General features: G+C 49.0%; 1 protein-coding gene across 1 annotated transcript in view; it reads right to left on the reverse strand.

The window, feature by feature from the left end:
* Window positions 1–4835: 4835 nt before the first annotated feature.
* Efcc1 (EF-hand and coiled-coil domain containing 1) overlaps window positions 4836–18468 on the reverse strand; it is a 38104-nt gene continuing 24471 nt past the window's right edge. Inside the window, exons 3-8 of the mRNA XM_057786747.1 lie at window positions 17409–17566; window positions 15931–16066; window positions 14714–14876; window positions 12890–13030; window positions 10942–11005; window positions 4836–10027 (exon numbers count right to left, since the gene is read on the reverse strand). Coding sequence (XP_057642730.1) covers window positions 9891–10027; window positions 10942–11005; window positions 12890–13030; window positions 14714–14876; window positions 15931–16066; window positions 17409–17566 — 799 coding nt within the window. The 3' untranslated portion in view covers window positions 4836–9890. The remainder of the gene's footprint in view (window positions 10028–10941; window positions 11006–12889; window positions 13031–14713; window positions 14877–15930; window positions 16067–17408; window positions 17567–18468) is intronic.

The raw sequence follows: 18468 nt of genomic DNA on the forward strand, positions 1-18468 counted from the left end.
ATGTATCTTAACTTTTTGTTGATTTGTGGTTTGAGAAGATACATGGTATGATTCAGTTTTTAAAGACTTAGCCAGGCGGTGGTGGTGCATGACTTTAATCTCAGCATGTGGGAGGCAGAGGCAGTCAGATCTTGTGAGTTCAAGGCCAGCTTGGTCTACGGAGTGAGTACCAGCACACTAGGGATACACAGAGAAACCCTGTCTCAAAAAACCAAACTAAACAACAACAACAAAATAAAAAAACCCACCAAAACACATCAAACCAAACCAAACCAAAACAAAAAACCTGAAAACTTCTTGATGGTGACTGAATACATAGTCTATTGGGAGAACGGCCATGTGCTGACGAGGTGTGCTGTGCAGTTGGGTGAATGCCCTGTAGCATCTGCTAGGCACATTTGCTCCACGGTTCGGTTCAGTTCAGATACTTTCTTTGGAGATCCAGACAACCTGTCCATTTCAGACGGTGGGGCTCCGCAGGCTTTATGGTGGTAAGACTTGCCAACTTGCTTGGAAAGAGAAACACAATAGACTATAGGACTGAGAGGAGGCCCAGGAGGCAAGAGTACTTGCTGTGGACACAAGAGGACCAGGGTTCAAATCTAGAAGCCATACAAAAGCCAGGCGTTGGCAACTGTACTTGTAAACCAGGGCTGGGGGTGAGGGGCAGAGATAGGCAGAGTCCAGGAGCTTGCTGGCCAGGCAGCCTAGCTCAAGTGTCAGGTTCAATAGAGACCTAACCACAAAACAGAAAGTGTCACGTGATGGGGGACAATGCCAGACACACTTCTCTGGCCTCCATTTGTACACGAATGGACACACACACACACACACACACACACACACACACACACACACCTACCCTGCCCAGAAAGGAATCCTTGATAGACTAAAGTAATAATTGTACCAAAGTCCATCTTTGTGAGCCGACAAGTTTTTATTCATGTTCCTAACAGGTGTATGGATGAGGAACTACAGGAGCAATGTCTTGGGGCTTCTATTGCTGTGACGAAGTTCCATGACCAAAAAGCAAGTTGGGGCAGAAAGGGTTTGTTTGGCTGACACTTGCACAGTATTGCTCGCCATTGAAGGGAATCATGACATGTAGTTGGTTGTTTTTACTCTTTACTCTTTTGGGGGTGGCACCACCCAGCTCCCGAATAATCACACATACCCAGAGATTTATTCTCTGGGTATATAAATGTCCGGCCTTAGCCTGGCTTGTTTCTTGCCAGCTTTTCTTAAGTTATCCAGTCTTTCTTTTCCCGCTGGGCTTTTTACCTTTCTCTATTTCTGAATACCTCTCTTTACTTCTTACTCTGTGGCTGGCTGTGTAGCTGGGTGGCTGGTCCCTTGAGTCTTCCTCCTTCTCTCGCTCCTTGATCTTTTTTCTCTCTTTTTCTCCTTTTATTTATCCTCTCTGCTGCAGCTGCGCCTGTTCTTTCTCCTGCCTAGCTACTGGGTGTCAGCTCTTTATTAGACCACAATCAGGTGTTTTAGACAGGCAAAGTATCACAACTTCACAGAGTTAAAGAAATGCAACACATGGACTGGAGAGATGGCTAGGTGGTTAAGAGCACCGCCTGCTCTTCCAAAGGTACTGAGTTCAATTCCCAGCAACCACATGGTGGCTCACAATCATCTGTAATAAGATCTGGTGCCCTCTTCTGGCCTGCAGGCAGAGTACTGAGAATACTGTATACAAAATAAACAAACAAATAAATAAATAATAAGAAATGCAACATAAAAGAATGCAACACGTCTTTGCATCATTAAAACAAATGTTCCATAGTATAAACAAGTGTAAGACATCTTAAAATAATAATACCCTACAACAAGAACAGGAACTCAAATAGGGCAGGAACTGATGCAGAGGCCATGGAGGGGTGCTGCTTACTGGCTTGCTCACTATGGCTTGCTCAGTCTGTTTTCTTAAAGAACCTAGGATTACCAGCTCATGGGTGATTCCACCCACAATGGGCTGGGCCCTCCCCCACCAACTACTAATTAAAGAGACAGCCTGATCTTACAGAGGTGTTTTCTCAGTTGAAGTTTGCTCCTTCCAGACAGCTGCAGTTTGGGTCAAGTTGGCATTAAGGTGTCCAGCACAACCAGGGAGGAATCAAAAGCAGCCTTATCTGGAGAGGACTCACGAAGGCTCAGCCCTGGAGCACTCCGCACACCTGGAGGGCTGCTCTGCAGGATAAGCCAAACCAAGTCCTGGGAATCTCCTCTGGGCTGGCCCGTGTCCTTCCCTAACAGTTTGCTGCTTCTAGAAAGTGGGGCGAGTGATCCCAGCAGGTGGCAAGCAGAGACAGGTGGACCTCTGTGAGTTCGAGACCACCCTGGCCTACACAGTGAGATTCGATCACAAACACACTAGCCTCTTAGAGTTGTACATTTCTGCTTTCTCATGAGTGTGATGTTTGCCTGCGTGAGTCTCATAAGCCTGTCTTTCTCCGTAGGAAATGTGTTCAATTCATAGGAACCTGTCCTAGTAAATACACCTATAATCCACAGGACTCACAAAATTGAGGCAGGAGGATTGGGAGCCAGAGGGCACCTGGATTACAAAGCAAGCCCCATCTCAAAGAAACAAAACAGTAACATATATAAATTTACAATCTTATACTGTATAAGCTTAAAAATGAAGCAGATTCTAAGAAAATAAAAAGGAGTGGCAGGTGTTCCAGGTCCCTCCCGGGTTGCACTTGAACTCCTGCCTCCGGCTACGCCCAGCTGGAAACCTTGTCCTCCGTGCTTCCATCCAGTGAGTGTGTTTCCACCTAGTGGTGACAGTGTAGAATTACATTCTCTTAGCTGGGAGTATCGGGGAGGGAAGCAATTTAAGGTCAGTGGAGTATTTCTGCCAAAAGGTGAGAGAAGGACATGGGTTAGAATTTCCAAGAAAACATTTGTAACGAGTTACAGACACTTAGTACATTCCAAAATTCCAGAGAAGGACTTCTAGAAAAGGAAAAGAAGGGGAAGAAGGACATCTGTTCTCAGACACTTGTGTGTCAAGATTTCCCGAGCTGGTGTGGAATCACCATGCTCCTGCTCCTCACCCAGCTAGCCAGTATGTTGCTCTCGCCTTTCCATTCGAGGCCTCTACACTGGGTGTCTCAAGTTCCGGATAATTTTTTTTTTAAATTTGAAACAAATTCATCTTGGAGTTATGCTTTCTAAGTGGTAGGGCACTGGGTATGCATGGAGCAGGCGCCCGGAGCCTCAGCACGTACATGGTCCCCTCTTCTATTACCCCCCCCCCCCACTGTTGCCTGTGCCCTGCATCCTAACCCTATCCCTGCTCAGCCTTTGGCCAGGGTGCATTGTGTCTGATGTGAACGAGAAGCATCAGGCCGAGCAGGCATGCAGCAGACATCCCTCCTCTCCCAGCATCTTTTTGCTTATGAGTGCCCGTCAGCTGGCTTCACACGTTTAACTGGCCTAGGGCTGACTGTCAGGCCTCCCTCCCCACCGCGTCTGCTAATGAAGATGCACTTACCACAGGAAACATGCTTGTTATCTACAGCTCTGACACATCGTCCACAGCAGCAGCGTCATAGCAAAGTTTGTTGGTTTTTGTAGGTCAGAAAATGCTTGTCTTAGCTTGAAGGTTCTAGATGTTGCAGTCAGGATAGCAGCAGCGCTGGGGTTGTCACCACTGAAAGATTTGATCGGGGCTGGTGGAATTGCTTCAAAGATGTGTGCCTGAGCTAAAGGCTAGAGTTCTCCATTCCTTCCTGGGCACTGGCAGACTGGGAGGGCTCAAGGCCCTCTGGACAGGGCTGCCTGGATGTACTCAGGACACAGTGGCCAAGAGATACCAAGGTGTGGTAATATTTTGTTTGGGCTTTCACAAATAAAGCTTGCCTGAGGATCAGAGGGCTGAGCTAGCCACTAGTTAATCATATAGGTCTGGAGGGCTGTACAGAAAGACAGACAGACAGACAAGAAGTGATATGGCTGGGCAGAGAGGGAGGAGACAGGAGCTTGGCTCTTTTTTTTTCCGGCCGAGGAGTTAGCAAGGTAAAAGTTGGCTGTGGCTTGGTCCTTTGTTTCTCTGATCTTTCAGCATTTCCCGATATCTGGCTCTGGGTTCTTATTATTAAGACCAGTTAGAACTAATTGTGTACCAGCAAGGAAGGTACCATCATGCTTTGTGGCTGAGTCTGTGCCCCCACCACATTCTGCTTGTCAGGTATGGCTTCTACCTGCGACTCTTGCTGTCTTAGTTAGGGTGTCTATTGCTGTGAAGAGACACCACGACCACGGCAACTCTTATAAAGGAAAGTATTTAATTGGGACTGGCTTACAGTTTCAGAGGTTTAGTCCATCATCATCGTGGTGGGACACAGCAGTGTGCAGGCAGACAAGATGCTGGGGAAGGAGCTGAGAGTTCCACATCTGGATCCGCAGGCAGAGGAGGCAACTGCGTGTCATACTGGGCATGGCTTGCACGTGTGAGACCTCAAAGCCCACCTCCACGATGATCACTTTCTCCAACAAAGCCACACCTACTCCAACAAAGTCACACCCAATAGTGCCACACCCTATGAGAGCTATTTCCTTTCAAACCAGCACACCTGCTCACCTTCAGAAGGAGTGAAGAGTTTCATCCCAGAGCAAGCGTGCCAAAGGCTCTGACATATGTCAAGAAGAGAGTCCTCTGTGAGTTCGAGACCAGCCTGGTCTACAAGAGCTAGTTCCAGGACAGGCTCCAAAAACCACAGAGAAACCCTGTCTCGAAAAACCAAAAAAAAAAAAAAAAAAAAAGAAGAGAGTCCTTTCCTCTCTCGGCACTGGGACAGAACCTAGGACTTCTCTTATGCTAACCAGGTATCTAGTGCTGAGATCAGATAATTATAGGGTCTCTATAAGAAGACCACAGTTTTCAGATGGGGACCCAGCTCTGAGAGGGGGAAGTGGACATGAGTTCCCACATCTAACCAAGAAGTTATCTTCAATTAACACCTGATTGCAAAGGAAAATTCAGTTCTCTCCAGTGGAGTCTCACTGGGATATTAAGCACACTTCAGGGTAGCCCCATGCCCAGCAGTAGATGGCCAGAACAAAGCAGACTCCGTGGTATTTCTGCCGACTTTTTAATCTCAGATTGCTTTGTTTGGGCATTATTTGTTATATTGGTCTTTTGCTTGCATATTTTCATGGGTTTGTGTTTCTTGATTTTGTTATTTCCTTGTTTTATTTGATTATTTTTTTAAAGAGAGAAAGAAGGAAGGTGTGGAGTAGGCTGGGGAGGAAGGATCTGGGAGGGGTTGAGGGGGAGAGCGCATGATTAGAATACATGGTCTAAAACTGTTTTCCAAGAAATCCTAGATTTTCACATGGAAAAAGAATTTTAGAATACTTAACAGAACTTTGTTTACCTGATAAAGTTAATTTATACAATGTTACTATAAAATAATGCAACGAGCTTAAGTTAATGTATTTACAGATTGCACTGAAAAGGATTAATAAATTTTTATCTTCTTTTCTAAGATATATTTAGTATAAATTGCATATGCTCCAACCATTACTTTGCTTTTGTGTATGAAAAAATAGGAAACACTAACTTTATTTTTCTAAGTTATTGAATTGAAGTTGATATGTATCAGATTATATATAAAGGTCATTATTTTGGTGTTATTAGTATCGATTTTGTGTCTTTGTAGACTTTCTACAGTCATTGTCTGGTATTATTTATTGTACCAATATAAAAACAAAAATGTGCAAATAGAGCATAGTCACCGAATTTCCCCTGCTTCTGAACTTTGTCATTTGATGACTACACAGAGATTCCTACCTACTCACTTATCATGCCTCAGGCCTGGAATGTTCTCAGCAATACATGGTATGTAAAATAACTGAAAAAATATGAATTAATCTTTGGATATAAGTTACATTATCATACAGTCAGGGGAGGGTCTGTTTGAGTGGACCCCTTCACATATACTACTTTTGACGCAAACTGACACTGAGGTTTCCATGAGAGCTGCTCTCTGGAGACGTGGTGGCCAAGGCCCCGTGGCTCTACAACATCCCTCTCCTTTCTGCTTCCCTGACAGAGCGCCTCAGGCCTTGCGCTCTGTGAAGGTCCTTGGGCTGATCAAGGGGGCGGAGTCCGGCCTTGCTCAGGCACGCTGGGCTCTGCTGTTGAGCCCCGTGGAAGTGGGTAGGGTCCTTGTCACTGGGTGTGGATGTGAGGCGAAGCACACTGTTTTCTGCCACTCACAGCTGCTGCGCTGGTCCTGACCCCGGTCTGCATCCAGGGAAGATTCTGGGGTCATCTCACCCTGAACTTTGTCCTTGGTTGGGAGCATCAGGCCTGTGCTCAGGTCCCATCCATGTTCAGGGACTCTGCACCCTGGGTGAGGGGAAAGATGGCAGGCTTCAATCCAGCAAGCTCTGAAGGCCCAAGAAGGGCAGAGTATCTGCACCGCTGTCTGTAAGGACATGGAAGCGGCCACGGGCTCCAGCCTCTTTTCCATACAACAGTGTGCTAGTTCCACTGGGGTAAGGTGAGCAATTCTTGTTTTTTCTTTTTGTGCTGGAGATTGAAGCAGGTCCCTTGTGAAGGCAAATGCTCGTCTCCAGCTCACACTGTTGCCGGTGACTTGCTTATATTTTGCTGAATATTTTTTGCCCCGTACTTAGGAGGCGTTTTGCTCTTCTTTGAGATATTTGCTGGCGTGATGACAATCCTGGGCTTACAGAGGGGCTGCAAAGAAGGCCTGCTCCTGTTTTCTGGAAGAGACTAGATGATTTGTACAGCCCCTTTCTTACAGGTCAGCATAGAATGTGCCGGAGAGCTTGTCCCAGGCCTGTTATTTTTGTTTTGTTAATTGTTAACTATAATATCTAATACCTATCAGATTGTCTGTCTCTTCATGTGTGGCTTTTATGTGTTTTTCAAGGAATGGGTCCCTTTCATTGGCTCACAAGGCTCATTTACAGTCACACTTAACTCCTTTAGTTCTGTTGAGATCTGTCCTGTAATGGCATTCCTCCTTCGTAGCTGGTATTAATAAGGTGTCTCTTCTGTTTTTTCTTTGATTAGCCTGGAGAGAAGTTTATTTGTAAAAAAAATAAATATTTTAAACTTTTTAAATAATTAATTTTATGTGCATTGGCGCCAGATCCCCTGGAACTGGAGTTACAGACAACTGTGAACTGCCGTGCGGGTGCTGGGAATTAAACCTCGGTCCTCTGAGAGAGCATCCAGTGATCCTAACCACTGAGCCATCTCTCCAGCCCCTGCAAGATGCTTTTATTAACCACTTCTGTAATCTTTCCCAAGAACCAGTTTTGACTTTGTTGATTTTCTTTTCTGATATGCTATTTTGAGTCTGATTTCTGCTTTAATTTTTATTCTTTTCATCTGTATACTCTGAGTTGATTCTATAGCTCAAATTGGGATGTACTTATCAAGTTGGCCTTACAGTCTGCTCTTCATCTGCAGCTTCCTGAGGTGCGGAGCATTGGCTCCGCCGATATGCTCACTCCCCGCCGTGCTCTCCCTCTGAGCTCCGCTCTTCTTGTGTCCCATTCGTTCTGATGTGGTATGTTTCCATTTTCATTTAGCCAAAAAGGTTTTAAAATTACTCAAGAAAATTCTTCTTTGATATGTATTTAATGTAGAAATATGTTATTCAATCTTTAAGCATTTATGGATTTCCAAGCTGTCTTTCTGTTAGGAGTTAATTTTGCTGTCTCTTGAGAGAGTTGCATGGTTTCCATAGTTTAATTGGCTGAGGAGGTTTGTAACCAGAATGTGAAGGCTGCTGTCCGTGCTTGAAGAGGATGCGTTTGTGCCAGTGTGGGACAAGCAGTCTGTGGCGTTGAACCCATTGGTTGTTGGCTCTGGTGTGTTTAGCTTTACTAATGCCATACATGCGGGGTGTGTCCATTTCTTATGGAAGTATGTCAAAATCTGCAACTACAATAGTGGACTCATCTGTTTCCTGAAGCTCTGTTAATAGGTATTTTTGAGACAAGATCTATGTAGACCAGGCTGGCCTCAAACTCAGAGATCTATCTGCGTCTGACATCTGAGTGCTATGGTTAAAGGCGCGCATCACTATGCATTTGTATTAATTTTTGTCTCAGGTAGTTTGTGGCTGTTGCTAGGCGCACACGTTATTTTCCTTGTGAGCTGACCCTTCTGACATCATGTGATACCCTTTTCTCCCCCAGTGCTTTTCCTTGCCTTGAAGTCTGCTGGATTACTGCTGGCACAGCAGTATTTGCCTGCACCCCTTCACTTTAACCCACATGTCTATATCTAAAGGGGATTTCTTTTTTAAAAGTTTATTTATTTTTTATGTTTGTGCCTGAGTGCATGTTTGTGTACCACATGTGTGCCCACAGAGTCAAAAGGGTGCAATTAGATCATTTGGAACAGGAGTTAAAGGAAGTTGGGAGTGGTCCGGTGGATGCTGGGAATTGAACCCAGGTCCTCTGCAAGAGCAATAAGTGTTCTTATCTATTGAGCCATCTCTCCAACTCCCTTGTAGACATCTTGTCGTTTGGTCTGAGAATTCCGATATTTTGGTTATTGTAATGAGACCACTACTGTTTAGGGGTGATGCTGACGGGGGTGTTGATGTCTTACATAACTGTTTATGTTTAATAACTTTTGTTCTATCTTTGGCTCCTTAGTCTGCCATTTGTGGTTTTGATTAAGTATTTTATATAATATCACTCTCTCTTTTCCTAGTGTATCACTGCCCCTCCTTCTTCTCCTAGTATTTGTCTCAACGTCCACAACACCTCTCTACAACTAACCCAAGTCCACTTTCAATAACCGTGCTGCTTCCTGGACAGCAAAGCTTCTCAGGCCCTGCAATAGCAAAACCTTCCTGGTTTCTTCTCTCCTTGAGCCTGTGTAAAACAACAGAGCTAAACACAGCACCTGTGATCGCGGCCATCTAGGTGGGCCTGAACTCGCCTCTGGTTTCCCCTCACGTGGCTGGGACAGGCCAGGTGGGGGATCTGGCTGCAGGAATGTTCCTTCTCTCAGTTTGTCAAGGTTCTGATGAGACCTGTGCCTGCCATGCCCCAGAAAAAGTGCAGCTTGTTGAAAAGAACAGAAAGAGGTGAAGGATGTGCTTGATGGGGGAGCTCTTGCAGTGCTGGGGCATCCCTGGCAGCAGAAACACAGAAAAATAAAACCCAGGGTGTGCTAGTTGTATCCCACGCTGGTCATGTGCCTCGTCCCCCAGAAGCATTCCATGATTTTCTTCTGTCTTTCCTGGGAGGTCATAGCAGATCTCACAAAGTTAGACTTGCCCAAGTGTGGGTTCCCATTGCCTGGGCCCTGGAGTGCCTCCTTGCACATCTGTCCACACGAAGTTCTAACACACATGTAGCCTGAGCAAGACGCAGAACTGGCCCTTCCTGAGCAGGTCAAAGAACAGGGCAATCAGCTGGAGCAAGCAGGGCAGAGATTTTCGATGTACTGTGTGTGTACTGTGCCCAGTGTAAGGGCAGCAGCCTCAGGTACAGGCTGATCTAGCACCTGCAGGGATTCAGTGTGGGGGTTCTGTGAGACTGTGAGAGGCCCCAGGAAGGAGCAGCTGCCAGACCCAGTTTTGGAAGGAGCCTTGGCTACCAGAGCTCTGCGGAAGTGACAACAGACCATTGTGGCAAGCATTCAGACAGTCCAACAGTGGTCAGGCTGACCATGGAGGCTGGACGGATGGCGCTCGGGATGACTGAGGAGGCCACAGTGATGACAGTCAGTCTGGCTGTGAAGGTTGGTCCAGTGACTGCTAAAGCTAGCCCCATGGTCGTCAGGTTGACCAGGGAGGCAAGTCTGGTTGTGGTCAAGGCTGGTCTGTTGATGGTTAGGATGAACATGGTGGCCCAAGGCAGGGCCAGTGAGCTCAGCAGGAGATGGGGAAGGGGTTCGTGTGCGCAGGAGCCGTGGATGCTGGCACTGAGGGGTTTCTTTGCAGGAGTTCACAGCCAACCAAGGCTTGGTGCAAAGTGTCCAGGATGGCCAAGGTGCCACGTGTACCCTCTGGAGAGAAACAAAAGGGTAGATTTCCTTATCTGTCCGCAGTCACTTCTCTCTTCCATGTGGCTTGCCTGCCACTTTCCCCGTACCACTGCCCGCCCTGCCTAGGCCTGCTTCTTATGTTCCTAGACACCTAGACCAGTGGTTCTCAATACGTGGGCCATGACCCCTGGGGGCTGAACAACCTTTTAACAGGGGTCATGTATCAGATATCATGCATATCAGATATTTACATTACGACTCATAACAATAGCAAAATTAGACTTATGAAGTAGCCACGAAATAACTATGGTTGGGGTCCTCACATGAGGAACTCTATTAAGGGACGCCGCCTTAGAAAGGCTAGAACTGCTGTAACCTCATACGCCTTGTCTCCACTGATGATGGGCTGTTCTAAGATCCTGCGAGCAGGTGAAGGTTCACCGTGGGTCTCCCTGTGACCCTGTGAGGCAGGGTCAGCTGCAGGGGACACAACTGGTCAAATTCTGCTGCCCTCAGCTTTACCTGAGCAGCAGGGGCCACAGGGCCTGGAGCTTTAGGCGAATCCCAGGCACTTGGCTGGGTAGTTCTTGACTATGTGGTGGGGTACCTCCTCTCTGATAGGTCAGCTGTCAGAGCTGTGGGCTTTACGGTACAGAGGTGCTGCCTCATTCCTGGCCCATAGTTAGCTCAGGGAACAGTACAGTCTGACTCGCCAGCAGGCAACCCCACCCTTGTCTGCTGGACCCGTGCTGGCTTCGGGTGGTCATAGCTGCCTGTGGTCTCTGTGGCTCGGTTCTGGTCTGGAGTCTGTTTTGGTGGGGCAGGGACAGAGGCTGTTCTGCAGACCATAATTCAGAACAGTGCTGGAGTTTTGGTCCAGATGCCCCACAGCTGCCAACCATTCTCTGCCAGGCACCCTTGCCACCCTTGCCTACCCTGTGAGGGGCTCCGGTCCAGGGCATTCAGCAAAATCTTCCCCAGGGCTCTTTTTGATATATTCTTCAAGAGAGACAAAGAGGGGCTGGATCAGGTTGTGTTCCACTTAGGAGGCAGAGTGTAGAGACTTCTGGAAGCTTCCATGAAGCTCCTTGGGGCTGGTCCCACATCCCCTCTCCATGTTCCTCTTTATCCCCTCCTGCCCCGTCCCCCCTTCCTGTCCTCTCATATTGTCTTCCTCTCCTGTACTCCCCCTCTGCCTCCCACCCCTGAGGCTGGCCACACTGGCTTCTCAGAGACTCTCAATGGGTAGGGGTGGAGCAGTCTGCAGGCTCAATTTCACCAAAGACCGGGGCACACGCTTCTGGGGAAGATGGTGGTTAAGTACTCTCAAGCATTTGCTCATCTGAACCCAGAACATGCTGTTTATTATGAGCATCTAAGCAATGGGAAGGCAGTGTAGAAAGGAAGAACCAAAAAGAAAGAGGCCACACCTGTAATTCTAGCACTCAGGAGGTGGACGCAGGACCAAGATTTTCAGGCTAGCCTGGGGTACGGGATACGCAGTGAAATCCTGACTCAAAAACAAAAAAATCCAAACAAAGAGACACACCTCACTGCTTCTGGGGCTGGGCTGGGCCTCAGCTGTTCTCCAGCTCACCCCCAGCTCTTTGTCTGCCCAGCTATGCAATACCCAGCCTGACCTGGGTAGCCCATGTTCCCAGCAGCCTGACGAACAGCAAAAATGAAATCTCAGAGGTCCACCTGTCTCTGCCTCCCAAGTACTGGGATTAAAAGTGTATGCCAGTTGTATGGTGGTGGCGCACGCCTTTAATCCCAGCACTTGGGAGGCAGAGGCAGGCAGATCTCTCTGAGTTTGAGGCCAGCCTGGTCTACAAGGCTAGTTCCAGAACAGCCAGGGCTGTTACAAAGAGAAATTCGGTCCCAACAACAACAACATCAAACAAGTAAACAAACAAGCAAAAGCAACCAAAAAAAATTTTTTGAGGTAGAATGTGCCAGGCTGGACTCAAACTTCTGGCAATCTTCCTGCCTCAGTTTCTCCAGTGCTGAGATTATAGGCACCACTGTGCCAAGTCTGCTATTCTTTAATAATTTGTAGCCATGTTTATTTTTAAACTATTTTGTTTAATTTTATGCGTATGGTGCTTTGCTTGTGTGTATGTCTGTGATCATGTGTATGTTGGGCCACTGCAGAGGTTAAAGAAGATGTTGAATCCCTTGGGACTGGAGTTACAGTTGGCTGTGAGCTGCCATGTGGGTGCTGGGGATTGAACAGCAGTGGGTGCTCTTTGTTGTTTGTTTTTGCTGTTGGAGACAAAGTCTCTCTATGTAGCCCTGGCTGTCCTGGAACCCACAGTGTGTGCTCTTGACTACAGAGCCGTCTCCCCAGCCCTGCAGCCATGCTTAAAAGAGATGTTAGTTTAAATTCTTTCTTGGTTATTCTCTTTTGGTCTTTAAAATTTATTTATTATTGTTGCACGTGTATGTGTATGTATGGGCATGTATGCCATGACACGTGTGGAGGTCAGAGGGCAACATGTGCTCGGCTTTCTTCTCCCACCTTTTCAACGGTACTGGAGATGGAACTCAGGTTGCCAAGCTTAGGTGGCACACAGCTTACCCAGTCATCTCGCTAACCAGCGCTGGGCTTTAATTTCAGTTACATCGACTCCTAAAACCATCTGGAACATCCTCTTCTCTAGGTGGCTTCTCTAGCACTGGAGGAGCCCCTGCTGACCAAGGAAACCAGAGCCGCAGGGGTGCCATACAGGCTCCCCTCAGCCTCCCAGCCTCCCTTGGCTCCACAGTGTCACCCTCGGGTCCCCTATGGACTCTCCTTGGCCTTTCTCACCATCACCTTCTTCTGGGTCCCCCAGCTCACCTCTGGACCCCCCTTCCCTTCAGGACCCCCCGGAGCCCCACCAGGTCCCGGAGCCTCTGCAGGAGCTGTAGCACATCCACCAGCTTCTCCTCGAGCAGCGACAGGCGCACCCGCTCTGTCTCCACCATCTGCAGCTCCAGCCTCAGATGTTCGGTCGTCTCCATGGTCTGCCGTGGTTCTGCCTGGGATAAAGAGTCTGGTGTGTTCCCTGCACCTGCGTCCCCGGGATGGCTGCTCATAGCTCCCTAGCAAGGTTGCTGGCCTCCCTGACACTTTTGCAGAGATGGCCTAGTCTGGCCTCTTGCATGTAAGGTAGCCATGCAGATAAACCACCCTGAGGCCAGAGGAGCTAAATGCCTGCCCCGAACTGTACAGTGAGCAGGACGGTGAGCAGACATGCACAGTTCTCTAGTCTAACAACTCCATTCTCTCTTTTCTTTTCTGTCTTTTGGTTTCCCTTCTTTCTGATATATCTTCATTGGTGGCAACAGTAGCAGTCCGCTTGATCGGCTTACACAGAAGGAACACATTGCAGGCTAGGGGATGGTTCCATCCCATCTCGTCCTGGGGCTCCGGCTGAAAGGACATTCCAGGCATCTGCCCACCTTTCTGCTACCAGGATCCCAGGGCTGACAACAGAGAGAATGTCTGCTGCTCACCCTCTGAGTCAGGCGTGTCATGTGTCATGTGACAGGCACCTCTCGGTACAGGGTGCTCCGTATTCCCTCTGGCCTCGGGCAGGAGTACAAAAGACCCTGTGCTTCTGCCCACTGCAGGCAGGACTAGAGGACGCCCCTTCTGGAGCCTTCCTGCTCTGTCATCTTGAAGTTTACTAAGAAAAGCGACAGCTGTGCCTCTCCTTGGGTGCACCCTGACTGCCAGTTCCTATCTCACAGTGGGCCTTCCCAAGCCCAGCAGCTCTCTCCGGGGTGGTCATGGGTCTTAGGACCAGCGTCTCAGGGAGAATAGAGACACAGCTGGAAACAAAGCAGATCAACCTGGAATCCTGAGGGGGTCTTCACCAGACAGTGACAGTCAGGGCCGAGCTGTCAGGAGCTCACTACCTACGTCTACCCACTTGACACACACATAGTGGCACTGTTACAGATGTGGAAATCAAGGCACAGAAGGTCACACGGGTACTAGAGCTGGCAGTGAAACCAGGCAGCCTGTTCCAGCATGCACTGTGGGGCCCTGCTCTGACTCCCGACTTTCTACTGCTCAGGACTCAGCTTCTCCCCTGGGGCCCAGAGTGCAGGGTGGAGATCCTCAGGGCAGAGTTCTACACTGACATGGAGACCTGGCTGTCATGCGTCCCTGGAAAAATCAGGGGTGACTTCCCCAATGGGCCTGGTTGATAGTGTGTCTAGCTTATCAAACACACAACCTGTAAGAACCTGGCATTTCCTGTTACCCATCCTTCCTCACAGGCACACGCCTAGTCCTGTGTGCATTGGACACTCGCTGCTTGGTTTGGGCTGATGTATTGCCTGGTTCCAGAATCACAAATAGAGCCAATTGAGATCTTTAAACTAAGTTGTTAAAGCTCCATCCTTGACAATCCCTAGGTTTCTCAGTCTGTGACTCAAGGCTAAGGTTTCAGGGAAACACAGAAGACAACCATGTTTATGCCTCTGAACAGCGGTGTCTGCAGCCCATGTAGCTGCCCTCCTCAGTTCTTGTAAGCGCCTGCTTTGTAACCAAGCTAATCTGGGATGGCATTTTGTAACTGGCAATCAAAAGTTCCCACAAAGTGAAACGAGAGGAGACCACATCTCCTGCGTCCCGTTCACAGTTCTGTGAGTGGGCTACGGGGCTGCAAGTCCCTCCAGCCGTAAGACCTGGGACCTTAGGGCCATGCTGACCTCCTCCTCTGGTGTCCCCAGGGTCTTTCCACTGCAGCTGAGGGTCTGCAGTTGTTCCCCAAGCCTGGTGACATGGGTCTCCAGCTCTAGGTTACGGACGTGGTCAGCACCATCACAGCGGCCAAAGGGAGTCTTGAGCTTCTCAGCTGTCTGCTCATCACACCTGCAGGGGAGGAGAAGCCAGCACTGCGGGGACCTGTTGTCCCCATGCTCCAGCCTTGCAAGCAGATGCTGGCATGGGATCTGTCTGCTCAGCATCTTCCTTGGGCTCCTTGGCTTCTCAGAGGGACTAAACCCGGCTAACATCCTCCCATCCACCTCACCCAGCCTGCCCCAGCCAACGGACTCCCCAGGCTCTCCAGCACGTCCCAAAGCCTCTGTTTCTTCCTGGACCCTTCTCACACCATCTACATTGCTTGGCAGAACTGCCTCCAGCTCTCCTCCACCACCTTGTCTTCACACTTGCTCCCCTCCCTCCTACAGCAGGGGACCCAGGACAGCAAGACAGCCATCTGTTTATTGTTTTCTCAGTGGCTCAAGTTTTGCCTGGCACACAAACAGGTACTTAACAAGTGTTTTGCATGGACATGAAGAATGGGTGATACATCCACCCCTGAAAGCCACAGCACATTACAGTGTACTAATCTTGCTGTCCCGGAGAACATCTTACATCCTGACCGCATGTCCTTGAAGACAGTGTTACCGGCCCATCTTTGAGACAAGGAGACTGAGGCCCAGAAAAACCAGGCAAGTTTTTGAATTACCCATGGGCACTGAGCTCATTTTTATCGTCCTCTGAGATGGTACAAGGGCAACACCTGTGGGTAGCTGAGAAAGCAGCAGCTCAGAGCCAGGCTGGGGAGGGAGGAGGGCTATGAACTGTGTTGTAGGAAGTGACAGAAACCTGCAAAGTGATAGGAATAGAACAGGCCCTGGGCCAGGGGTCCAGGGAGTCACGGCTGGTGGGGACTAAATCTGCCCACAGGCTAGGCTCTCCAGGGTCTTCTTATTTCACCTTGCACTTGCGGGGACGGTTTCCCACTTTTGAGCTCCCAGGAGGGGCTCTCAGGGGCCAAGGATGGCTGTACTCTATAACTGTCAGTGTCTCATGTTGAAGCTGTGTGAAGGGCCCTGCAAGGTGAAGCTGCCTTCTTGAGTGTGTGTGGGGTCTGTGCTTTTGGTCTCCACTGCCAGGCCAGAGCTATCCAGCCACTTACCTACTCTCGCAGCCTGAGGGCTGCACCAGAGCTACCTCAACAAGGGCCTGTGGGGGCCTGGACCGTTCCTGCCAACTTTCTTCTTCGTCCTCAGAGGCGGTCTGGCCTTCTACGGAGCGGAACAGCTGCTCATCCTCTGCTGGAGAGACACATCCTCTAGGAACTGGAAACCCAATGTGAGGACCATCCAGCCCTCCCCAGGAACATGTATGACGTGAGTCATGGGTGACACTTTCCCCTTCCTGTTCCTGGCCCAGGGTCCTGGAAGACTGCATGGGAATTCCTGAGATACAGCCCTGCTGTCTTCTGTTTCCTCAGGCGACATGTGAGGATGCATCTGTGGTGTCAGGATTGAGCATCAGTTCCATTTCAGGACATGTGACCTGGATTAGGGAACTGGATAAGGGTTTTTCCGGGTGTTAGCATCAGGTCAGAAAGACTCTCAGCTCTCAGTTTGGGGGTTGTGGGAGGTGTCCAGTATGTGGCCTGTGGTCCCCAACAGCTTTGATGAACTCCATCCTGACCAAAGTGAATGGTGACAGCTGCTCTGTCCTATAGCCCAGGCAAAGCCGTCGTCCCCAGGAGCATACCAAAGTCTCCTAGAGACCCTGACCCCTGTCTACTCCAGCTCTGGGTACCCATCAGGCTGTGCCAGTCAGAGGCGGTCCTCTCTAGCCACAGTGAAGGTTCTGGAAGAGCTGGGACCCCTCAGAAGACAATGTGGGAGTCAGTGAGTGCATAGCCAAAACAAACTCAGATGAGGGCTGATCTGTGCTTGGGGGCTAGGTTACGGGTGGAGCCAGGGAAGTCATGCCTTCTGAGTGTGACTGATCTCAGGGTAAGGGGAGCAGGCCAGGCCCTAGGGTGGTTCCAGATCTATGGGCTCTTCTGAGATCTCATACTTTCTTTTTAGTCTGAGCAGTTTGTGCTGACTGACGGGACACTTTCAGACTTCCCTAGTTGAAGTAGTATTTAAAACCAAAATGAGACCTTACCTCATAGGAGACCGGGGAAGCCTGTTGACATGGGCATCAGGGATTCCTGGCTCTGGACACCTATTTCCCCTGCCTGGCTTCCCCATGGGTTCTTAGGGCTCCACTGTCTGGTTGGGTCATACAGAGCTACCATGGGGACTTTTCATGACAATGTTCCTAATATTGACAGTATATGTCCCTCCCTTGATTCCTCCCCTGTCACTCATCTGCATTGTCCTGGTGCTGAAGGCAGGGTAGGTGGCAGGGTTCTGAGCCTGGGTGTAAAGGATAGAGACCCATCCTCGGCATACTAGATTCCCAAGTATCGGGTTCTTGGGAACACCAGAAGATGAACCTTTCAGGGGCTGGAAACCAGCCTGAGTAGCAGGGTGGGTTTGTCTGGAGGCTGACAGTGGTGCGGATGCTTTGGCCCTTGAGAGCAGGGATGAGGCTCGGCCTCACTGACCATGGGCCTGGCAGCAGACTGGGCACTTGGGGACTGACCTTCATCTGTGTCTCTGCTCCCTGAGCAGGAGTCTGACTGCTGGGCTCCCCCTGGAGCGGCGTCCTCTTCTCTGGTTCCTCTAGTCTCAGGTTCACCATTCTTGTTTCCTGGCTGTACACTGGCTTGTGGGGGGCTTAGGGGCCGAGGTCCCTCCGACCTGTGGGCAGGGGAGAGATAGATTTTGAGACATTTCTTATCTGCACAGGTAAGCCACCCATGATCCCACCATTGTCTTGGCAAAGTCAGGCTCCCATAGGTCAGAAAGAACTCTTAAGATATGTTCCAGTTTTCTTTGCCAACAGGGAACAGACAGGAAACCCAACTTTAGAGAACGAGATGCAAAGCAAGTCCACAGACACTATGAGACTGGTGTCCACCCTACAACAAGAATCACGGGAAAGGAAATGCCCTTTCCGCTTTTGGGCAGTCATGCAGCAATAGTGATACTGTGGCCATGAACTAGCATCTGAGAGAACTGCCTAGTAGTTAGGTAAGAGCCCCAACATCTTTAGAGGCTGAGCTAGCCAGTCCCATAGCTACCTAATTCTGGACTTAAGATGGTTGATATTTTAAAAAAATATTTATTTTTATTTTATAATTTATTTTATTTTATGTGCATTGGTGTTTTGCCTGCATGTATATCTGTGTCAGCCCCTGGAGCTGGAGTTACAGACAGTTGTGAGCTGCCATGTGGGTGCTGGGGATTGAACCCGGGTCCTCTGGAAGAGCAGCCAGGGCTCATTAACTTCTGAGCCATCTCTCCAGCCCCTATTTTTATTTTATGTGAATAAGTGTTTTACCTGAAGACGTCTGTGTACCATACATGTGCCTGGTGTCCACGGAAGCCAAAGAGGGTGTAGGAGCCCCTGGGACTAGAGTTATAAATGGTGAGTCACCAGATGAGTGCTGGGAACTGATCCTGGGTCCTCGGCAAGAACCGTGAGTGTCCTAACTGGTGTGCCATCTCTCCAGTCTGAGCGGGTGGATTTTTTTTATTAATTATTATTATTTTTTTTTTGAGACAGGGTTTCTCTGTGGCTTTGGAACCTGTCCTGGAAC

The sequence above is a fragment of the Chionomys nivalis genome, chromosome 1 (assembly GCF_950005125.1).
Source record: "Chionomys nivalis chromosome 1, mChiNiv1.1, whole genome shotgun sequence".
NCBI classification, from domain to species: domain Eukaryota; kingdom Metazoa; phylum Chordata; class Mammalia; order Rodentia; family Cricetidae; genus Chionomys; species Chionomys nivalis.